This window comes from Sander lucioperca, chromosome 7 (genome assembly GCF_008315115.2).
Source record: "Sander lucioperca isolate FBNREF2018 chromosome 7, SLUC_FBN_1.2, whole genome shotgun sequence".
NCBI classification, from domain to species: Eukaryota; Metazoa; Chordata; class Actinopteri; order Perciformes; family Percidae; genus Sander; species Sander lucioperca.
The window spans coordinates 39,935,914-39,959,424 of NC_050179.1; the positions used below are offsets into that span (position 1 = coordinate 39,935,914).

A 23,511-nucleotide genomic window follows, 5' to 3' on the forward strand; every position below is an offset into this window, starting at 1 on the left:
CAGTGGAAGGTGGTAAAATATGTTGTCAATTTATTACAGGGAAAAATCCCACGAATTGGAAAGTACATTTGAGAAGCGCACACAAGCTAGGAGGCTAACCTAGCTTACCTTAACAAGGTAAAGAAGAACGCAAAGCCCCCTTTCCCTGAAACAGAAGCTAACCCCGGTAACGTTACAGGCATGGATGTATGGATACAGGGCATGGATGTATGGATACAGGGCATGGATGTATGGATACAGGGCATGGATGTATGGATACAGGGCATGGATGTATGGATACAGGGCATGGATGTATGGGTACAGGGTATGGATGTATGGATACAGGGCATGGATGTATGGATACAGGGTATGGATGTATGGGTACAGGGCATGGATGTATGGATACAGGGTATGGATGTATGGGTACAGGGCATGGATGCATGTCTTCTTTAGTCTGTTGGCTATTTAGGTTTTTTTCCTGGAACACGTCACTTGTACATTTTGCACATACTGCGTCTTGTGTAGACTGTTTACATATTTATGACCATATGTAGGCTACATTTTATTTACTGGTGTTATTGTTGAATACATTGTGAATACATATTTCTAAAATTGTATGATGTTTTTGTTGAGGTATTATTACACAATACTTTTTCTGACCTTTTTGAATCCCCAGACATATAACCCATATCACAAAAAAAGACTAAAACTAAACTAAAACTAAGCATTTTCAAAAAATAAAAACTAAACTAAACTAGCAAACCCACTATAAAAACTAATTAAAACTAAACTGAATTTGAAAACAAAAAGTCAAAACGAAATAAAAATAAAAACTAATGAAAAATGCAAAACTATAATAACCTTGGGGTGACTACACACGAAAGTAAGCATGATTGGTCCGTGTACAGTAAAGGCAATGAGTCTATGTTACTTTCATCATTTAGAATTCCTTATGGGGGAGACAGAAACTACACACTATAGCTTTAAAGTCCAGCCAGACTCTGGGCAGTAAGCCAGATTAGCACTCATATTCAAGTTTATGTTCTTGTTGAACGGTTGTTTGATAAATTGCAATTAAACCCATTTGGAGAAGATTTGAAGTGCTATTTTTTTTTTTTAATCTCAATTCTAAAACCTCTTTGGGGGGCCCCAAAAATGTCTCTATGCAGGAAATATCCTGCACACAGCGGACAGTTAAAGAAGAGGATCAGAGGGAGGTTTTCTCAGCTGGGGCTAGTTTGTCCCACCACTGAATGCTTTCTGAATTCATCATAGCTGTGATGCTATGATGAATGAAAGCTGTGACGAAAGACATTGTTCACGGACTATTTTTCTCCATGACAAAGATGAGATATCAACTGTGACTTTGACTTTATCTCATAGTGACGGAGAGGGAGCATGTGAAAATATTTCTTGATTCCCACAGTTTGTAGGGGAGTTGTCTCTGTGGCCCCAGGTCGCAAAATAACACATCTGTGTGCTTTGGACGACTTGATTTGGGACGTGAGCCGCAGGATGTTGGCTCAAGTATGAATGAACCTGGGGCCCATTTCAGGAAGGAGGTTTATCAAACTCGGAGTCTAACCCTGATCTCTGAGTTGATTTACCCTGAGATGGGAACTCTGAGTTTTCGGTTCCAGAACAGCTGATTTGAGTTGGTTCAATCAACTCGGAGTAGGTTGACTCAGAATTAAGCGCGTGCACCACCACAATAAAAAGGCAGCATGAATGGAGCAATGATACTATGATTCACCATGGTAACAACCACAAACAAACAGTTTGGCGGAAATACTCATGCGCACATACAGCGAGTTTGAACATAGAGGCTAAAAGGTCCAATAAAGTTTGGAGAGCTACTTAAGTGTGAGATTGGCTTGTGCAGCTTTAGCAATGTATGCAACATCATTCTAATCCATGCATCTAGTAGAAGTCATGTACCCTCTGTATACAGTGTTGTATGGTGAAATGTCAATGTTAGGCATTCACCATAGACTTATACTGTGTAACTTTGGCAAAAGGTACAATAAACTCCCAATTCCTGCGTCATTAAACGTAGAATCAACCAAAAATGAGGACTACAAACTTCATACATATGACCATGATCACAAGCCAATGTAATGGAGAAGTGACAGAGAAAAATAGGAAATACCAGTGTTAGGCAGAGGCAAGAGAGCTGATTGTTTTGTTTTTTTTATTTGAGAAGCAGCCAGCTGGACCTACAGCATTAGGCAGACTGTGAAAGTAAAGATTGAAGGCTGGCCTCAGTACTGCTGAACTTGGCATTGTAGTGAAGTGTGAAGGCTCGGCTCGACTCAGAGGCCCAGTATTGTAGTTGTGGAGCAGGCAGATGGTGTATAAGATTATAAGTATAAGAGTCTAAGATCACTGGGCAGAAGCCTGCAGGTTACTTAGCAAAAATTGTTTTTCTGTACAGAAATAAGTCTTGTTTTTCAATTTTCAGTAGAAAATGTCTGTTTTTGATTATGGGGACATTCTTTACATGCATGCTTCATCTGCCACATTGAAGCCACTTGATGCGGTATATCACAGCGCTTTGCGTTTTATTACTGGTTATGGGTTTCTCACCCATCATTGTATTTTGTATCCAAAAGTGGGCTGGCCCTCTCTCATCATCCGAAGAGAGCAACATTGTTTACTGTTCATTTACAAGGCTTTATGTGGCAAGATTCCCCTGTATCCGTTTTCACTGCTAAATCTTAGCTTTTAAACCAATTATTGGTATGGCAGTCAGAATGGTGGTAGTCTGTATCGACGATGTTTCATTTACTGGATTGTTCAGGTGCCGCCGGAGGTTCCGCCGGATGTCCCTCATTCTCGGCCCAGATGTCCGTCCCCTTCCTCTGTCTCTGTGTTGGCGTTCTAACCTCCGGTGGATTTGTGAGGACTATGGTTAACTGCTCCTCAGATCTCTGCAGGGTAAATCCAGACAGCTAGCTAGACTATCTGTCCAATCAGAGTTTTCTGTTGCACGACTAAAAATACTTTTGAACGTACACATGTTCCACCAAAACAAGTTCCTTCCTGAGGCTTTTTGCAGAGGCACCGTTTGTCCGTAGGGTGCTTACCGCTACCCAAGATGATTGTGATTGGTTTAAAGAAACGCCAATAAGCCAGAGCACTATCCCAAAATGCTGTGTGGACTAGCTAGACCTTACTTTGCAGCGCTGTGGAGGAAGGTCTGGCAAAGTGAGACAAGAATGGTGGTATTGTGTGTTTTGTATAGGTGCTCGTCATGCCCATGTGAAGCTCTGGGCTCACCAGGATGCAGCTCTAGTTTTTCTGCCTTCAGTCAGTCTTTCTCTCAGAAGGAACTTCACCAGAAACTGCTCTTCTGATGGTTTTTCGTCTTAAGCCTCTCTTTTCTTCTTTTCCCGCTCAATCTGCCTCTCTCTGAGGGGGCAAAAAGCAGCTTCCTGTCCCTTTTGTCTAGCTGGCAGATTGAATAAAACTCCTGGAAAGATTAGCAAGATCCAGCGCCAGTGTAGAAAGCTGAACAGAGCTGAGTGTCAGATCCGAACTGAAGGGAGCTGGGGGGAGAGGGGAAGTGATGCCTGTTTCATGCTGCTTCTCAAGTGTATCAAGGCCAGTACTTCACAGTACTGCTGCCTCTGCTTTCCTAAAGCAACTCAGGAGGAGAGCACATCAGAAGCTCTTTATGAGTTTGACCTTGCAAGCAGAGCTGCGAGTTGCATGCGGGACATTGCATCAGAGTTGAATTGATACAAGTTTACTGCCTTTTGATTATTTAATTTATTCAGCATTCCCTAAGTTTCCCCAAGAATTACCTTCTCCATCAGAGTGGCTTATCCTCTGACACGTCAGCTGGATCAAAGTAGGACTACAACTAACAAGTGCTGGGTATCAAACATCACTTCTTTTTTGGTACCAACCAAATTGTCTCCATAGCATTGAGTGTGAAATTGCTAAGTACCAAAAGCTGGCATTGAATGTCCAGACAAATTCATGATTTAAATGGACTGCATTTATATATTGCTTGTCTAGTCTTAGGGCCTGTGTCCACATAGCTATTTTTTCAGATTTTTATTAGTTGGTCTCAATGACAAAAGAGCGTATGCCGGGTGCCTGGTAAGCTCACCTGGTAGCGCGGGCGCCCATATATAGAGGTTTACTCCTCAACGCAGCGACCGCGGGTTTGACTCCGACCTGCGGCCCTTTGCTGCATGTCATTAACCCCCTCTCTCTCCCCTTTCAAATCTAAACTGTCCTATACAAAAGGCCTAAAATGCCCAAAAAAATAATCTTAAAAAAAAAAAAAGAGCGTATGCTGACTCACTCTGAATGTTGCTGGTGTGTGTTGTGCTTCTTTCACCCTACACATTGTAAGCTTGTTAGCTGTGTGGTCAACCCCCTGTTAACTTATGATTAACTTAGCTACCTAGCCTACGTTATGTCGTCAGTTCTTTCACATAGAACTGATGTTATGCAGAGGTCAGCTGGAACAAACGCCAACGTTAGCTATTGTCAGCTATCAAAGCTAACATTAGGCTCTATGTATAAAAAAAAACAACGGTAGAGAGAAACGGACCTACTCACTGTTTGGGAGTTCCAGGTGAATTCGTGAAAGCCATTGCTGTAACATATGGTAAAGCCAGAGGCTTACTGCGGTCAAGCCATCACAGGGCAAGGAGGTGTTCTTATTCTTCCGCATTTAGCGTCAGACTAGAACACTTGTAAGTGTGTCTGCTGCCCCCGTCAGGTCCAGAAGAATTGCATCCCTTGGTTCATCTGGTGTCTGCGCTACTGTAGAAAAAAAAGTTCCTGGAGACACCTACTGTAGTGGGAACTACAACAGAGGTGGTTTAAGTACTGTGGACTGATTTTGCCACTGTGATAGTAGTCTATATCCACGACGTTCCACTTCCGGGATTGCTCCGTTGCCGCCGGAAATTCCGCCGGATATTCCGCCGGATATCTGATACCTTCCGCTTTAAACTCTGGTGGATTTATGAGGACTATGGTTAACTGCTCCTCAGATCTCTGCAGGGTAAATCCAGACAGCTAGCTAGACTATCTGTCCAATCTGAGTTTTCTGTTGCACGACTAAAACTACTTTTGAACGTACACATGTTCCACCAAAACAAGTTCCTTCCTGAGACTATTTAGCAGAGGCACTGTGGCTCCGTCCGGCGCCCAAGACGATTGTGATTGGTTTAAAGACATGCCAATAAACCAGAGCACGTATTTCTCCCATCCCAGAATGCTGTGTGGACTAGCCAGACTGCAGCACCGTGGAGGAAGGTCTGGCAATGCAAGACTACTGTGATAGTGTTACAACCGTGCGAAATGCAGTCGCAAAACTTAACAGGTGTGTAGATAAGATGAGAAATAAGAAATAAAGGCCAAAGTTCAAGTGTGGTCGGAGCATGGCGGTGGAAGCAGGGGGATAGGAAGTAGTTTAGGGGCCATTGCCCCCTCCACTCTATGCCCCTGGCCTGATTTGGCATCGCGGCTGGTGTGATACCATTTAAAAGATGCTTTCTAGTTTGTGGTGTCACCATTAGTACAACATGCTTAAAATAATATGTATTTCTGTTTTCTGTGTGTTCATTCTTTCATTAGATTTTGTGTTTTAGTTAGTGTTTAATAAGCACAACAGGACCTTCATACACTATGAACCTGTGAATAAAGAAGGATGTAAAGTGCTGGATGAGCTTGAATCTCTTTTACAGTCCAGTAGTAGTCGGCCTACTAAGTCGCTATCTGTTTATCTGCCTCACTGATCCGTGTGTGATTGAAAGACTGTAGACTTGCCTGTCCTACTGTCTATCCTGTTGTTGTTGTTGGTGTGTGTGTGTGTGTGTGTGTGTGTGTGTGTGTGTGTGTGTGTGTGTGTGTGTGTGTGTGTGTGTGTGCGTGTGCGTGTGCGTGTGCGTGTGCGCATGCGTGTGCGCGTGCGCGTGATAACATTGTGCAATGTCTATGTGATTCCAGATAAGACGGTCTGACAGGCTTAAGGATTGACCGCCTTGCCTACTGACCGCGCAGAAGGGAGTGAGTGAAGGAAGGCTTTGGTCTAGTTAATCTGCTGGCTTAACCAGATGTGTTAATACACACCAAGCACACACATTCACTCATGGTCACACACTTCTTCAATGTGTTGACCCATGTGTATGTATAAAGTACCTCCTATTCCCAACTCTCATTTCATCATAAAGGCTCAAAATGAGGAATAATAACTTCACCTAGCTACAGTCAGTGTTTCATAATTTAGAGTGACCTGTTACAACGAAAAGAACAAACTGCTGTTAACCTGACAGAGAAGCTTGTGAAGCTCTCAAACACACTAGCCACAGCCAGAGCTTACTACATACAGTGCACATTCATTTGATATCTTAAGTTATCTTAAGTTACCGACGGAGCCAACGCGCCGGAAAAGGGCTGTTAATTTACGTATCTAGCCGGGTGTCCTGTTTCCATCGCTGCGGATCACAGGAGGTGTATGTGGATTTTTTGGTAATAGATGCATATCTTGATGCATTAAAGTCAATGATCTCTGCTAGCCTGGCCGCTCATAGTTTTCAAATGTAAACAACAGAGTAAACACAGAGGATAAGGTGAAGATTGCTGTCAGCTACGACCTATGGCTATGATCCGGACTACATGGACAAGCAAGACCATCTCTGCATCCATCTCTACATCGCAGCTGCCAGGGCTACCGAGGCAAGCACAGAGGAATTGACACACCGACTGCTACTTCTCTGCTGGGCGTGATGCTAGCCAGTGTGTAGGCGCCAGACGGTGAGCTGGTTGGCCTCAGTCGGTTTCCAGCGGGATGTTGGGGGCTGTGGTGTCCTTTTGATAAGCCTTGGCTGGATCCTGGAGTGTCGGTGCCGATCTGACAGACACATTCTGCTTAATGGTGAATCATTCACAAATTTAAGGAGCTGATAGGATAGCATTTCACAACATTTCACTAGAATTGCAACTCATATGATTTCATGTGACAAATAAAATTGATTGATCTCCCTGGAGGAGTTGGAGGAAGTGGCTACAAAGAGGGACATGCAGGCTACTTTCCTTAGCCATTGCGACTCAAACCCGATAAGCAGTGGAAAATAGATGAATGAATGGGACATTACACTGTGTTACATTCTACAGATGTTGCTTTTATTGTGTCCACACCCTGTATAATCCATTAGGCTACACACAGCTGTGCTTTAAGGCCATAAAGTGCATCATTGGCTGGTTATTCTTGCAGGCTGTGCAGTTTTTAAACTGCCATACTCTAAATCCAAGAATGACAAGTTGGTACTTGTGTCATTTTGCAGAAAGCTGTTCCCATGTCACCTTGAAGACAACAGAATTCTCAAACGTGAACACCTTTCAGACTCACAGCTGCTCGATTCCCTCGCTATTGCACTTCTTGGACATGATGCAACATTCATGCACTTCATTTTGGGTCTTCTTTATAGTCCTTGATTAGCAAGAAACCTTTTGGATTGTTGTCAGTCATTCTTCAGCTGAAATTCACTATAGAGCAAACAGAAACATGTATTTATACTATAATATACTATATATATTTTTACACATTTATTGTGCTAACCATATACCCCACTGCCTGGTCTCTAAGCAGGCCAGCCTTAAAGTTACAGAATGATGTCAAAGTCTCAGTATTTTCCTAGATGTGTGGTCAGTTTGGTATTAAGCCGTCCATGTTACAGCAGCACAGGACTCGTCATTATTGCTGGACAGCCTGTTTACAAACCTACCTCACCATGATTCCGCATTGCCTCTGGGCACAGCACTCTACACAGGCTACTCTGTCACTGTGTATGAGTGTGTGGATGAGGTCGTGTACATGTGCATGTTCATGCATGCTCAGTCAAACCACTGCAGGCAAGTCTTTCCCTCTCCTTTCTAATTTTTTCTGTGCTCTGCTCCAGTTCTCTCCGTCTCTATTTTGAGATGCACATGTCTACTGTGACCCAGCACGTGCCGATTCTGTCAGATTTAGTCTAAGGCTCAGTGGGTTGCTCACTCTCTAATTTAAAAAAAACCCCAAAAAAACAAGGAGAGTGGGTTGTATCCCTCCAAGGCACTTGTAACCAACCTGTGTGGGTCACTGCAGTCACACAGAGGGCTGACACAGTTTAGGTTGGATTGTGACTCTTCCAAAGTAAATGCTGGACTTGCAGATCCTTATCTTTGCCAAAACACTGACCTTTGCCCTTGTTTTCAGCCAGTGCCATTTAGCCTCAACAATGGAGAATTATCTTTTCCAGCAGTCTGGTGTTCAGCAAACAGACCTTTTTCACATCCACCGTCTGTGACTCTCTGCTGTTCACTCCCTCGTGTCTGTATGTTCCCCAGATGTCTCATTTCACACTTTCTGGTTCAGGCCTCACACATGCCTGTTAGGTGTGTGTCTGTGTCTGTGTCTGTATGTTTGTGTTGGGTGCTAGTTAGTAGGCCTGTCAGGATGTGAGGGGGCCAGCTGCTGCCTCGGAGCTGGGAGAGAGAAAGAAAGCGGGAGAGACAGAATGGGAGAAAAAGAGGAAGGAATGTCAGGAATCCCATGGGAAGCGCACTCTGACCGTTTCTATTTGTTTGTTTTTCTGTTTTTCACAGTCCATCTTGCTATACCTATTTCAATGTGTACATATTTAATATGCATGGTTTTCAATATGTACATTAATGTGCTACTGCCCAACAATGCATTGATAAACCAGTCCGACTCACGGTGCACCAGTTGTACTGTCCATTAAGTTCATTTCTACTTACCCTGGTTGCTATAAACTTATCACAATAGCATTATAAAGTATTGCTAGCCTAGAAATCTAGACCACCCTAGCGGCAGCAAATGTAATTTGCAGCCAGGGTCTGTCTAGCAACTCTCCGTTGGCTTGCGAGTTAGGAAAACCAAATTCTGGTCAGGCCAATCACGCCGTGTATAGAGTCGGTGAGCGGTCTTAACATAAGGACGGCAGAGTTGCGACGGTTCAACATAAGGCAGACGAGGACCAACGAGTAGCGACGGTGCGTGACACACTGCATAAACTAGTGCGGCGCTAACCGATGGCCCAACTTAGAGCAAAGGCCGACCATCACCTTTGGTTTGTCAGGGCCTTAGGTTGGCAGGAGAAACAGGGAAATGTGGTCTTATTGTCCAAAGTGCGGACGGGGGGGAGGGCTTTTTAGCTGCTTGGAATGTTCCTGTAAACATGGTCCAGGGTATTGTTTTCCCCGGTCACTATTATTAGCAGCAATGTGCGGGGTCCTTGTTTTAGTTTTGTATGATTTATATTTTATTGATTTGATTTTGCTGTTTAAACAAATAAAAAAAATAAGTAATTAAGTATGGTTATACAGTATGTTGAAACTATATTTAAAAACGTCTAAACACCCTTGCATCACAGTTGTTAAGCAGTTGATAAATGCTGTTTTATCAGTGTAATTCGATATATCATAAAAGGTGACAAGGACACCCCATTTACACCTGGTATTAACATTTGATCTGGTCTGTATCTGGATATGTTATCTCTCTATCTAGATAACGACATCCTATCCAATATGTCTTTGCATATTCACCTGGTATTAAAATGCCTTTTCATTATCTTTCGTGCCCACATTGGGATCAGATCTGAATATGCAAATGTATTGAATATGCAAAAATGTAGGCAGGGCTGGCTGCAGCATAGACAGACAGGCTAGATGGAGAAGGAGATACTGTATGCATCCTTTTCTTAATGATAGAAAAAATGTAGGGAAATCTAAAGTTGATGATAAGGATTGTCTATGCAGTTGCTTACATGTGCGTTTGGACGTTTTCTGTTTTTGTTTTTTTTTCTGTTCATGGTTTAATTATACTGAAATGGCAAAATGGACAACAGAAAAAAACATCAACCCCTCATATGATGCAGTCTCCCACCGGGCCAATCAATAACCGATTTGGTAGTCTGGTTTTGCCTGTTTTGCCTCCGAGGTTTCTTCCTAAAAGGGAGTTTTTCCTCGCCACTGTCCCACTAAATGCTTGCTCTTGGGGGAATTACTGGAATTGTTGGGTCTTTGTAAATTATAGAGTGTGGTCTAGACCTACTCTATCTGTAAAGTGTCCTGAGATAACTCTTGTTATGATTTGATACTATAAATAAAATTGAATTGTATGTGTTCCACTAAGCCTGGAAAGCCTGTGTTGAAACTGCTGGAACATGGGATCCTTATATCCCAAAGTGTTTTGTCAAATTACATAAAACTGTTTATCACCTGTATAACTAAATGAACAAAAAAAAGAAACATAGGAATATATAAGCATCACTACCCTCTGTTAACATAGGGCAAAATGATCCCCCCCATACTAACAATACTAATTGTAAAGGTCAAGGGGCAGCAGGGACGCAGAAACAAAATGGGACAAAATGGAATGTGGTTTGAGGTTGAGTGACACAGCAGTGACAGAGCTGTAGGGAGATGGAGTGATGTCTCAATAAGAGGAAGAGAAACAGCAGGGATGAGCTGGAAGGCTCAGCAGTCCATCACTGACAGTCAGCTCATTAGTCTATTCACAGAGAGCTGGCACTGCGCTTCCACTTGTCATGTGGAACCAATATTTAATTAAAGCTGAACTAGGGAGGCTAATTGGGATGGACCTGCCCTCAGGGAGGCTTTAGACTACTGCAGTGAGCATCTGTCACACTTTGGGCCTCTCTGTCAGAGAAACTAACCTGTAATTTTTTACAAATCCTCCACTTAAGCTGTGCAGCCAATAACAACCAACCATTCACTAACCGCATGTCTTGGTTAAAATGTTATTAGAATTGGTTTACTTGTTGTTCTCACAAATGGAGATCAAAACGCTGCTTAGTTTCTAGATTTTAGTGTTTGTGCAACCTGTTCAGCTTTAGTCTCGCTTTGCCAGAACTATCTCCACAGCACTGTGGTGTAAGGTCTGGCTACACCACAGATACATTCTGGGTTGTTTGCATTTCTTTAAACCAATCACAATTGTCTTGGGCGCAGTACGTTCCGATCGCAGCAACAGTGCTTCTGCAAGAGTCTCGGGAAGGAACTGGTTGTGGTGGAACATTTGCACCCCGCAAAAGAAAATGCCACATACAATATTAAATGAAGTGTTCACACAATCCAGTAACGTGAGCTATTTAGATTAGCTGATACATGGTTAAACCTCATTGGCTCTTACCAGTGTATCGCCTTCGTCCACAGCAATCCCACCAACCGGTCCCAAAATGTCCCAGTTAGATAGTTAATGCCGTAAACATATTCATATAAATCTTTACAATCATTCACAGAAAGAACCAAGCAGGCCTGCCTTATTGCACGATCCAAATTTTCTTTAAAGCTTTAGTGCTTAATTTTTTTATATTAATGAACGTCCGTTACATTCTCTGTATTTTATTTGCATGTTTTTTTAATCCTCCGTGTCCTCCTTGCATACTAGCAACTGCGTGGAGGAGGGGTGGGGGGGGGGGGGTGTGCGCGATCACGGAAGGTTCATCATTTAGAATTCCTCATGGGGGAGACAGAAACTACGCACTATAGCTTTAAAAGTTGCCATAATCAGCTTGCTAGCTTGAAGTTTGTTGTTGTTTCCCGTAGCAAAGGGATTTTGAGAACGGCAACACACAGGGCTGTGATACTGGAAATATTTTTCCTTTAATCCAGACTAGTTTAGTTTAGAAAAGAACTTTTAAATATGCTGCCCCTTCTTCCTGGAATAAAGTTCAGAAGGACCTGAATTGGTCAGAGCTGATTACTGTGGGTCAATTTAAGTCTTAAGTTTAAAGGATGGAGAAAATAGTACTCTTGGTCAATGTGATTGTTCCTAAAAGTTAAAATTGCTTTACCTATTTATGCATTCTAACCATTTTCTGACATTGCACATTAACTGGATATTCTGCTCACTCATTTGTAGTGCGTGGCTGTTATATTTGTCTGTTTTTATTGTTTGTGTTTATTAAGATAAGATTCCCCGTAGGCAATTTGTCTTGGGCAAGAAGCGCTGACAACAGCTGCATACAAACACATGCATTGGTTATCAATCATACAGTTTGTCGCAGACAGTACAGTACATAACATATAACAAGACAACAGTTTACTTTAGGACAAGAAAAATAGAGATCATCCACTAGTTGAGAGGATATTGCACAGGCCCTGATATAAAATAAATTACGCACAGTAAGGGAATTCCACAAAGAAAAGAATGCAATTTGCAGATAAAAGAAATTGCACATGGTGAGTAAAATTCCACAGGTTACATAGGTTAAAGCCAGCACCGTATTCTAGTGATGAGGACTAGACTGGTTGTTTGTTCAGTAGTGCTATGGATGTGGGGACAAATGAAATCTTAAGGTGGTTAAGCAGATGGCAGGAGTTTATATTCATTAGGGCTGAACGATTTGGGGGGGAAATCTAATTGTGATTTTTCTGCCAGATATTGCGACTACGATTCTATATGCGATTTAAAAATAAAAAAAAGTTTATAACATCAGACACCATCAAAACTCCTCTATATTCTTATGCAATGATAAGAACATGGATATGAACTGCCAGCAATATGTGTTTTTCTTTTAATAACCATGGGACATTGAACAGTCAAACACACAACATTTATCACAAAAGCTAAAGTTATAATAATAATAAAACAATTATAATAAAAAATGTAAACTGAAGTTTCTGACATGCCTCAGTTCAACAGCAGCATCTACATATTACACCTTCTACAATCATGTTAAATAAAGTTATACAAAATAAATGAAACATCCACTGAAAAATAGGACATTTCTGTTACCAATCTGTGATATGTAACATTATTCCAGCATGTATCTTATAAAAAACATTAAATATAAAAAAAACTGTAAATATAATAATAATAAAAATGTTAAACCAAATGTTGCACCAAAAATTTTACTATAATCGCGGTCTTCATGATTAGCTAATCGCATTCTTTCAAATCTCAATTTTCAATTTGAAAACGATTAATCGTTCAACCCTAATATTCAGTGAAGAGTATGTGTGATGGATCTTTTAGGATCCTGTGTGCATGTCTGATTATGATTGAATAGAAGGTGATTTGAGGGGATGGGTGTGATGTTTTACCTATAATGTTTATGCCGCCCTCTTGGCTAGGTCACTCTTGGAAAAGCAATTTTAATCTCAATGAGACGTTTACCTGGTTAAATAAACGTGTGTGTGTGTGTGTGTGTGTATATATATATATATATATATATATATATATATATATATATATATATATATATATATATATATATATATATATACAGTATCTCACAGAAGTGAGTACACCCTCACTATATATTTTAATGGGACAACACTGAAGAAATTACACTTTGCTCCAATGTAAAGTATGAAGTGTCCAGCTTGTATATCAGTGTAAATGTGCTGTCCCCTCAAAATAACTCAACACACAGCCATTAATGTCTAAACCGCTGGCAACAAAAGTAAGTACACCCCTATGTTAAATTCCCATAGAGGCAGGCAGATTTTTATTTTTAAAGGCCAGTTATTTCATGGATCGGCATGGTTTTATGTCGGTTAGCCTAATAACTGGTTTGATTTGCATTGAGAGATGATTTTATGGAAAGTACCCCATGCCAATCTCTAGGTATGGTGAAGGGTATGTGATGATGTGGGGATATTTTAATTCCAAAGGCCAAGGGAACTTTATCAGGACTCATAGTATCCTGGATCCATGAAATAACTGGCCTTTAAAAATAAAAATCTGCCTGCCTCTATGGGAATTTAACATAGGGGTGTACTCACTTTTGTTGCCAGCGGTTTAGACATTAATGGCTGTGTGTTGAGTTATTTTGAGGGGACAGCACATTTACACTGTTATACAAGCTGTACACTTAATACTTTACATTGTAGCAAAGTGTAATTTCTTCAGTGTTGTCCCATTAAAAGATATAATGAAATATTTACTAAAATGTGAGGGGTGTACTCACTTTTGTGAGATACTCTATGTGTGTATATATATATATATATATATATATATATATATATATATATATATATAGTTAGGACAGCCAACATGATGTTTGGTCAGTGGGGTGTTTGGTTGTTTTAGAGCTCTGTCTGGACTTCTGTGATGACAGATCTCAGTATCACATCTGCTCCGCAGACAGGACTGGGTAAGCCTGGTTCAGCAAGACCACAGACAGAGCCTGTCAGGAACAGAAACTTCAAACTTTTGAAACATGACTTTCTATCCTGAAATGGCACTGGGATCCAAGTTATCTGGTTAGACACAGAAGATACTTTTAATTCTGTTTTAACTTGCAGCAGCTGCTGCTCTGATTTCATCATTCTATGGCACTATGTATTTACGTTACAGCGCTTTACTTAGTTTAAAATACTTATATTTTAGGTATATATTGTAATATATGGTCTATTGGTGAAGTAGCATTGATCACTTTAAGGGGGGCTACATTTTGTCCCCACCGGGGATAAAAAAAACTCCGCAGAGGCAGGGCTATGTAGACCAGAAAGGGGGGACTCCCACACATCCCCCCTGGAATATCGCACCCTGCAGCTCAGCACTGAGGGACACACATACCCAGACACATTACTTATCCGCTCCTCTCCACGTTTAGATAACATTCCCTCCTTAACAGGGCTGTGAGCAATTTCCCCAGCACCGAGGAGTGGGAGGAGGGTTTCATACATCTTTGCTATCTCGTCATGAAATGGCCTTTGCATGCTTGACCTCTGACTCCAAACAGTCCATCAAACGGGTGAGTCGGCTGTCGTCTGGTTGTAGGGGCTGTAGAAGACTCTGAGACCAAGTGTGTTCATAACTCACACTGGGACAGAATATCATCCAAAACTGAGCAAACACACAGGGGGCAGACCCGAGGGGTTAAGAAAGGGTAAAGACTGGAATCCACCGGGGCTTCACACCACGTCGATATGGACTGATGGAATACCCAGATGTCCTGTGGAAAGTAGGAATGTAACCATTCTCCCTGCAAATGTTCTCTCCCCAGCAGATGACTAATTTGAAATGTGACAGTGCCTCCGCAAAATAGTCTCTGGAAGGAACTTGTTTTGGTGGAACGTGTGGACGTTCAAAAGTAGTTTTAGTCGTGCAACAGAAAACTCAGATTGGACAGATAGTCTAGCTAGCTGTCTGGATTTACCCTGCAGAGATCTGAGGAGCAGTTAACCATAGTCCTCACAAATCCACCAGAGGTTAGAACGCCAACACATAGGAAGTGGAAGGGGACGGACATCTGGCGGAATTTCCGGCGGCACCGGAGCAATCCCGGAAATTAAACGTTGTTGATATAGACTAACTCTGTTGTGACACCCGGGTTGGCAAAATTTGCTCATTTCCAACAGTGACAACTCTGTTACCCGTCTCTTTCTCATATCAAAAGGTTAGGAAGCAGCTTCTCATTTTTAGCCGGCACTAAGCGTCGCCTTCACTGGTCAATAGGGCTGGGTATCGTTCCAAAATTTTCAAAAGAAATTACAACATTACACTTACAGTAAAAATAGTTTTATTAATTTTCAGCTCCTACTCCGTGAGCCGTCTCTGTGTAACGTAGAGTTTTTCCTGCGTGTCTCTACGACGTGTAACGTTAGACAGCCAATCAAAGACATTATTAGATCTTGGTAGAAGCATGCTGCGTGCTGATTGGCTCACTGGCGATAATGAGGTTTACTCCTTAGGTATTGAAATTGGGTATTGAATGATGAGGCATTTTTCGATACTCTAACTAAAAAGTATTGAATTCGGTACCCAGACCTAGTTAAGGGTTTGTCTTTTCCTTAGCCATATTATTGTCAGATGTCTGTTTTCCCATCATTTCATTCCACATTTTTAAACGTTTATCTTTCCCTCGCTCGGTTAAAATGAGAAACGTGACCCACCCCAAAGAGACTTGATCAGGACATCCCTAGCTTAAAGGAAGAGTATTTTATAACACCAACACTTATATATATATACTATATACTATATATATATATATATATATATATATATATATATATATATATATATATATATATAAAAAAAATATATATATATATTGTTCTCACATTTTTATGTAGCCTTTCAAAGCCTTGCAGCGAGTCTGTTTCTATGAATTAGCATTCTACATCATGCTAACCTTTACAGCAAAACAACTCAATCTGGAGCAGCTTAAGAAGCCCCAATAAGGGCACATCAGACTCTGTCAGCTGTTGGATCGCTCAGGACATTTGCTCATCAAACTAGAATTACTGGAGCAACATCTGATCATCATTTTGAAATGAGAAAACCCCTAGCTTTCTGCTTTTAAGCTGCACACAGATGCTGTATGGTAAGCGCAATATAGCTTGGCAACATCTTAGCTGTCGAGAGCAGCTTGATTTCTTTTACTGAATGCAACAATGTCTCTGTTGGTTTGCAACATGGATAGTAAAAGTCAAAAAATATATTCTACTTCAGCATATAAACTATCACTTCAAGCTCAGTTATTTTCTCCTGTAAAAGAAAATTGTTCGGGAACAGAGGATATTAAGAAAGACATGCATATCACAGCCAAACACTCCTGACCATTAACGAGACCATTTCAAAAAGAGTAAAAGCATAGAAGAAACGTGGGTTCCCTGCCCCGGTAATGCTAAAAGTTAATTGTCAGAATGAAAATTAATCAGGAACTTTTTTGATAATCAAGTTACTTTTTTAGTTATTTATCAAGTAAAAATGCCAAACATTCCAGCTTGTCCAATTTAAAAATGGCTTCCAATGTGAATCTCTTTGGATTTTGGACTGTGGACTTGGATTGTCCATGCACAATGGTATGTTAAAGCCCCTATTATGCTTTTTTGGTCTTTTAGTGTGTTATATATTTTTTTGTGTATGTAATTTATGTATAAATTACACAAAACATTTCACTCCAAATGGAGCTTTCCATCTCATCTCCCACAGACGGCACGTTTTCTCAACTGCCTAAAACGCCTTCGCCCACATTCCTGTTTGAAATTCCTCAGTTAGTGATGTCTAGGGCTTCGATACCGGTACCGAGACCAATACTGAGACTTTGATGCAGTTTGCTAAACAATACTTTTTTTTATAAAACAAAAAGAAATTACAATATTGCACATTACGGCACAAATCGTTTTATTAATTTTCAGCTCCGACTACGTGAGCCGTCTCTGTGTAACGTAGAGTTTTTCCTGTGTGTCTCTACGACTGTAATGTTAGACAGCCAATCACAGACATTATTAGATCTTGGTAGGAGCATGCTGCGTGCTGATTGGCTCACTGACGCTGATGAGATTTACTCCTTAGGTATTGAAATTGGGTATTGAATGATGAGGCATTTTTCGATGAGGAGGATGATCGAAGAGGATGAGTTGCTTAAAAAGTACCCACAGTGTGATGGATTCTTCAGACTGTTACTGCAGTAGTCTAAACCACCCTGAAGGCAAGCAGGTCATTCCCAATTAGTCTCCTTCATTCAGCTTTAATTATTTTGATTGGATTTTGAAGACACTTTGGGTTGTGGGAACTTTTGATTACCGTGTTTCACTTTTTTAAACCTTTTCTTAGACTGCACAATAATTTGATGAATCCCCTAAAAACCTAAAAAAAAAATGGCCGATCAAAAGAGTTATTGCTCAATCATGGAAATTAAAGTCAGTAGTTACACAAGTTATTTTCAACATCTGTACATTAATATAAGATGTACTTAAATGTGTCCTGTATTTTTGCATAATTGTGTATAGGTATACATATACTAGAAAGGACATACTTGAAAACCATAACACTTCAAAAGAGTAGTTCTAAATTACTTCTTTTAGATAGATTTTGTCTGAAAAGGGATACCCTCCTTCATATTTATTGTCTAAATACTCGGTAAGCTACTGTGTACCTACCCAAGTTGGTGTTTGGTCACAAATGATGGGGGTAGTGTCGGCGTCATATTTTCAAAGGCTGAAAAGCAGCGTGATAGTGTTTTGGGAGTCAGTCAGAGGTCTTGCTAGGACAAGCAGCCATCCTTCCCTCCAACCAACCAACCAAACACTCCTCCAACGCCTTTTCATGAGACACGTGCCAAATGCTCAGCCATTAATCACAGCATTGTGTGTGTGGGAGCGTCTGCAGTGTGTATGTTTGGAGTGGCTGTGCTGTTTGTCAAGTAAACGTTAACGGTGTGTTTGTGCGCCTGCTGTGTCCCTAACATCAGTATGGGAGCAGAGAATGGAAAGTTGGCACAGTTAGGAGAGAAATAGGAAGATTTATATGTAAGGGCAGTGTTCAGTGAAGGGGACAGAGGAAGAGTGGATGAATGGGGATGGTGAGGGAGGGAGTGAGCAAGCAGTAGGTGGGGAGGAAATGTTTTATTCCCTCTATTTGAAAGCTTCTGACCTTTTTCCTCACAGACAGTGAATCTACTTTATTTTCTCTGCTCCAGCTCCATCCCTCCAGGCTGTGTGTGTGTGTGTGTGTGTGTGTGTGTGTGTGTGTGTGTGTGTGTGTGTTTGTGTTTGTGTGTGTGTGTGTGTGTGTGTGTGTGCATGCATGTATGCACATAAAATGGCCAGCAGTCAAATAACATATGAAATGCTAGTTTATCATTGCTTTGCCAAAATGGAGATGGCATTAAATTCATAATCTTATCCCCTTATCTTGTCCTCAGGTGAGTCTGGTCTTGGGAAGTCGACACTCATCAACTCTCTGTTCCTGACTGACCTATACTCCAAGGACTACCCAGGGCCCTCCCAGCGCATTAAGAAGACTGTGCAGGTAGGTTCCCCTGTCATATTTTAAATAGTTCGACATGATAACAAAGACATTTATATGGAAAGGTAAAAAAAAAACAAAAAAAACTGCAACATTTTTATAAATTACAAAGACTGATTGATAGAGGAGGTTTGGGTCTACCAAAGATATTGTATTATTACTATGCTTTTAACTTAAGGCTTTTGGCATACTGGTCACTTCCTCCTGAGAGCCCCACCCTGGTATTGTATTGAGCAATCTGTTATTGCCCCATTATCGCCCTTACAAAGCCTGTCTGTTAAACTGTTTGGTGAAGCAAAAACACATCCAAATATCTCTTATTAAAAAGTAGTTTGGACAAAAGCGGCCCGGCTGTTTGAATTGGATCCATATCTTAAACAGACAGTTTATAAAGACAGTACCTTCGGGTATACAGGCAGGCGCCATCTTGGGAAAACAGTCATGACCAGTCGAACCACGAACGCCCTGCTTGAGCTATGTTACTGGTTACTGGTTGCACGGCGTTTGTGGTTCGACTCGTCATGACTGTTTTCCCAAGATGGCACCTGCCTGTATACCCGAAGGTACTGTCTTTATAAACTATCTTTTTAATAAACTGTCTGTACACTTACAAAGTTCTCAATGCTTCGGTTTACATGTAGGGACCCTCATTATGCTACCGTGGAAGTGTGGTGATATTTTGACCCTTGTTAGTGGTGTAGAAATAGAGATTTATTTTTACTCTACCAGTGCCCCGAAAGCCTAACGTTAAGCTAATCAGCGGTTCGCACTAGCTTGTCTCAAGCTAGAGACACATTCGATTAGCATGAAAACATATCCCAGAGAACGGTCGACTCGGTACACATGTGTTATTAACCTCTAGGTTCATTTTGCGCCAGAATTGTCCTTTAATGCCTCATCAAGTATTTGTTGAAATCCAAAGTTATGTATTGGTAGATCTCCCGTTTTTTGGAGGGATTGGTTGGAGAAGGGAATCGTTACACTGGGGGATCTGTATCTCTGTGGCATATTGAAATCCTTTGAGGATGTGGTACAGCAATTTGGAATCCCCAGGTCCCAAATTTTTCAGATATTTGCAACTTTGCCATCTGTTATTGGAGATTGTTCTGGCACCCAGAATGTTTAGATAAGGTGTTGATGAAATATGGGAAAGTTCATGAGGCCTCTGGGTAAAGGTTAGGCTGTTATTAAGTCAAATGTTCAGATATTATACCAGACACCGACCACCTCCAAATTACCTCTCAAACAACGGCTATAATAATAGGAAGAAAAACACAGTAGGGCTGCAATTAACACTTTGATAATTGGATTATTAATTTTTTCAGCATTTTAACCAATTTCATCCAAGCTTTTGTACATTCCTTTTCTAAAGAACTTGCAAATAAAAAAGCAAATGTATGTTACATTGGGAGTGTAAAAAATATATATTTATTTATAAAGTGCACTTAGCTGTAAAACGCAAGTACAGACAAGGCCACTACAATAAAAGAAATTTAAGTAAATGGACATTGAGGATGCGGCCATGCACTAAGAATAAAAGGGGAATGTAACTAATACCTATTTATATATTCATTTATATATAAAGGAGAGAGAGAGCAAGAGATGGAGTCTTCTGGAGAGAAGAGAGAGAGAGAAGGATGGAGGAACTAAGAGGGAAACAGCAAGGCCACAGGGCCCAGTTTTGTCCTTTTATGGTCATGACAAACTGAGCAAGAGGAAGGAGGCTGCATCTGGAGCAGAGGACAGAGAGAGGAAGGAGAAGCAGTTTGGGAAAAGGCAGAAGCGTTGTGAAGGAGGAGGGAAGAAAAAAGATAGCGAGAACAACTTCTAAAAAAGTGGAAGAAAAGGGTTGTGGTCAAGAGCGATGTAGTCTATATTATATAATTCCGCCGGATGTCCGTCCCCTTCCTCTTTCTTTGAGTTGTAATTCTAACCTCTGGTGGATTTGTGAGGACTATGGTTAACTGCTCCTCAGATCTCTGCAGGGTAAATCCAGACAGCTAGCTAGACTATCTGTCCAATCTGAGTTTTCTGTTGCACAACTAGTGAAGGAGTTCAAGTACCTTGGGGTCTTATTCGCGAGTGAGGGGATAATGGAGCAGGAGATCAGCCGAAGAATCTGTGCAGCGGAAGCGGTATTACACTCACTTAATCGCACCGTTGTGACAAAAAGAGAGCTGAGCCAGAAGGCAAAGCTCTCATTCTACCGGTCAATTTTGGTTCCTACCCTCACCTATGGCCATGAAGGTTGGGTCATGACCGAAAGAACGAGATCCAGGGTGCAAGCGGCCAAAATGGGTTTCCTCAGGAGGGTGGCTGGTGTCTCCCTTAGAGATAGGGTGAGAAGCTCAGTCATCCGTGAGGAGCTCGGAGTAGAGCCGCTGCTCCTTCGCGTCGAAAGGAGCCAGTTGAGGTGGTTTGGGCATCTGGTAAGGATGCCCCCTGGGAGCCTCCCTAGGGAGGTTTTCCAGGCACGTCCAGCTGGGAGGAGGCCTCGGGGAAGACCCAGGACTAGGTGGAGGGATTATATCTCCAACCTGGCCTGGGAACACCTCAGGATCCCTCAGTCAGAGCTGGTTAATGTGGCTCGGGAAAGGTAATGACGATGACGATGGATGGATGGACAGCCCCGCCCAAGACGATTGTGATTGGTTTAAAGAAATGCCAATAAACCAGAGCACGTTTTTCTCCCATCCAGGAATGCTGTGTGGACTAGCCATACCCTCCTCTGCAGCGCTGTGGAGGAAGGTCTGGCAAAGCAAGACTAGGAGCGATGCAGCCAAGGGGAAAAAGGAGGGATGCAGGTTGCAGGAGAAGATGGACAGAAAAGCAGTGTGACAGAGTGTATCTTAGGACTGAGGCAGTGATGGGTTAGTAAGAGGTGACTGGGGAGAGACAAAGAAAAACCGAGTAATGTTTGAGAGTCCTTATATTTCCCTTGGGGCCTAAAAGGGTCAGTCTCAGGGCAAAAATGTTCCCATGAAACCTAACACCCACCCAGCTTTAAAAGTGATATTTTCTTTTTAAATAAGTGCTGTTCGGTGGATCTCATTTATGCCGATGTGAAGAGTGGTTCATGTGGATTTCAAAGTAACTGATAAATATTTGAAGTGAAGGCAGCACTCTTAAACCAGGACAATATATACCTAAACTATCAACCAGGTTAGATATCAGTAGAATCTATACTAACGGCCAGGTCACACCACCCTTAAAAATGGCAAAATTGTGATGTCAGTTCATTTCACCATCAATCATCAGTTTCACCACAATCAATGGGTTTGCTGGAGTTCAACTTTGAAGAACTTTGACACAAATTTGCATCTGTAGCAAGCTTGTCAAACTACTGTTTCCAAGGTCAAGAATGAGCTTCGACGCTTAGAGAGTTCCCGATTTGAATCAGATAATACGATTGTCAGTTCTTGTACAGCTGATAGGATTAGAGAAAAGTTGACCATTTTGTCTTCTGTTGTTCGATGAAAGAAAACTGGACTTTGTAGAAACCAATTCATAGGAACAAATCAAAACAAATTGTTCTATTTGTAATTATACCCAGCTCTACAGACTTTCCCAACACAGAAAAGCATGTAATCATTTGATCACAGGGCAATACAAAAAATGCCCAAAATATAGTAATTAAAAGTCCGACTGCACCAACTCATAAATAAACGTTGTACTGTTAGAAGAGAAAGCCTTGTTTTTCCAAAGATTGGGATTTCAGTTAAGAAATCAGGTGATGTCGCTGTATCTTCTGCATCTCCACATGACCGCCCCTCTGTTATGTTTGAGTCTCAGCATGGTGCTAAATTTACTCTGTTTTGGCTAGACAGAAAACATTAAGAACATCTTGCTCCCAACTCCATTTTGGTCCGTCACTCACATCGAACCTCATGTGAACCCCATGAGCGCAACCAGGGCGTACATGCTGTCGTGCGAGTAGCAGTCATTGTGTGTAAGTGTGTTTGCCATGGGTGCTGTGGTCTGAGGCTGAGGGGGGAGAGACTGGGTCAGAGTATTTATATTCCAGAACAATCTCCCATGCTTTGTCGCTCACTCGCCTTCACCCAGATCAAATTTCTTTTTAAATGATGGTGTTGAGACTGACGGCATTTTTGAGGTTTTCTCCCAATCTGTTTTTCTTCGCGGAAACGGTGGAAAATAGCAGATTGGGTTTTGAGATGGCTGACATGTCATGCACAAACACTTACAGTACAAACACACACAGTTGAACACAGCCTGGCTGGACAATTAAACTTAGATATGTCAAATGACTGTGGTGCGTGATATATATATGCTCAGCTGTAAAGTCAGACAGATTATCTGAAGGTTTGTGGAAGCTGAAGAATGTTTGTGTTAGAGCGAGAGGGCTGTAGTTTGAGTTTTAAAAGGGGGGGGGATCCTAAAATAACTAGATGGCCTTGTGAAAGTATGCGGTAAAGCGAGGGAACAGCAGACAAGCTGCAGGAAATGATGGATCTCGGTCCCTCACTGCCTCACTCCCCGCAGACTCATGTTGCTTAGATAGACCGGCTGTAGCAACTCCAATTCAGCCAGTGCAAACGCCAACGCCGGGGGTCTGATGTCGGACTGGTCTGATAGTCTCGCATTGCCAGTCCTAGTGCTGCGGAGGAGGGTCTGGCAACAGGAGCATACACTCCTGAATAGGAGAAAAGAAAAAGTCAGGGATTGTTTGCATTTCTTTAAACCAATCACAATCGTCTTGGGCGGCGCTAAGCTCCGGACGCAGTGAGCGTGGCTCTGTTAAATAGTCTCAGGAAGGA

General features: G+C 41.7%; 1 protein-coding gene across 4 annotated transcripts in view; it reads left to right on the forward strand.

The window, feature by feature from the left end:
* LOC116040131 (septin-7-like) overlaps positions 1-23,511 on the forward strand; it is a 58,271-nt gene that overhangs the window by 13,393 nt on the left and 21,367 nt on the right. For all 4 annotated transcript variants that reach the window (XM_031285367.2, XM_031285366.2, XM_031285369.2 and 1 more), the window contains exon 3: positions 18,630-18,736. In XM_031285367.2, the coding sequence (XP_031141227.1) occupies positions 18,630-18,736 (107 nt within the window). The remainder of the gene's footprint in view (positions 1-18,629; positions 18,737-23,511) is intronic.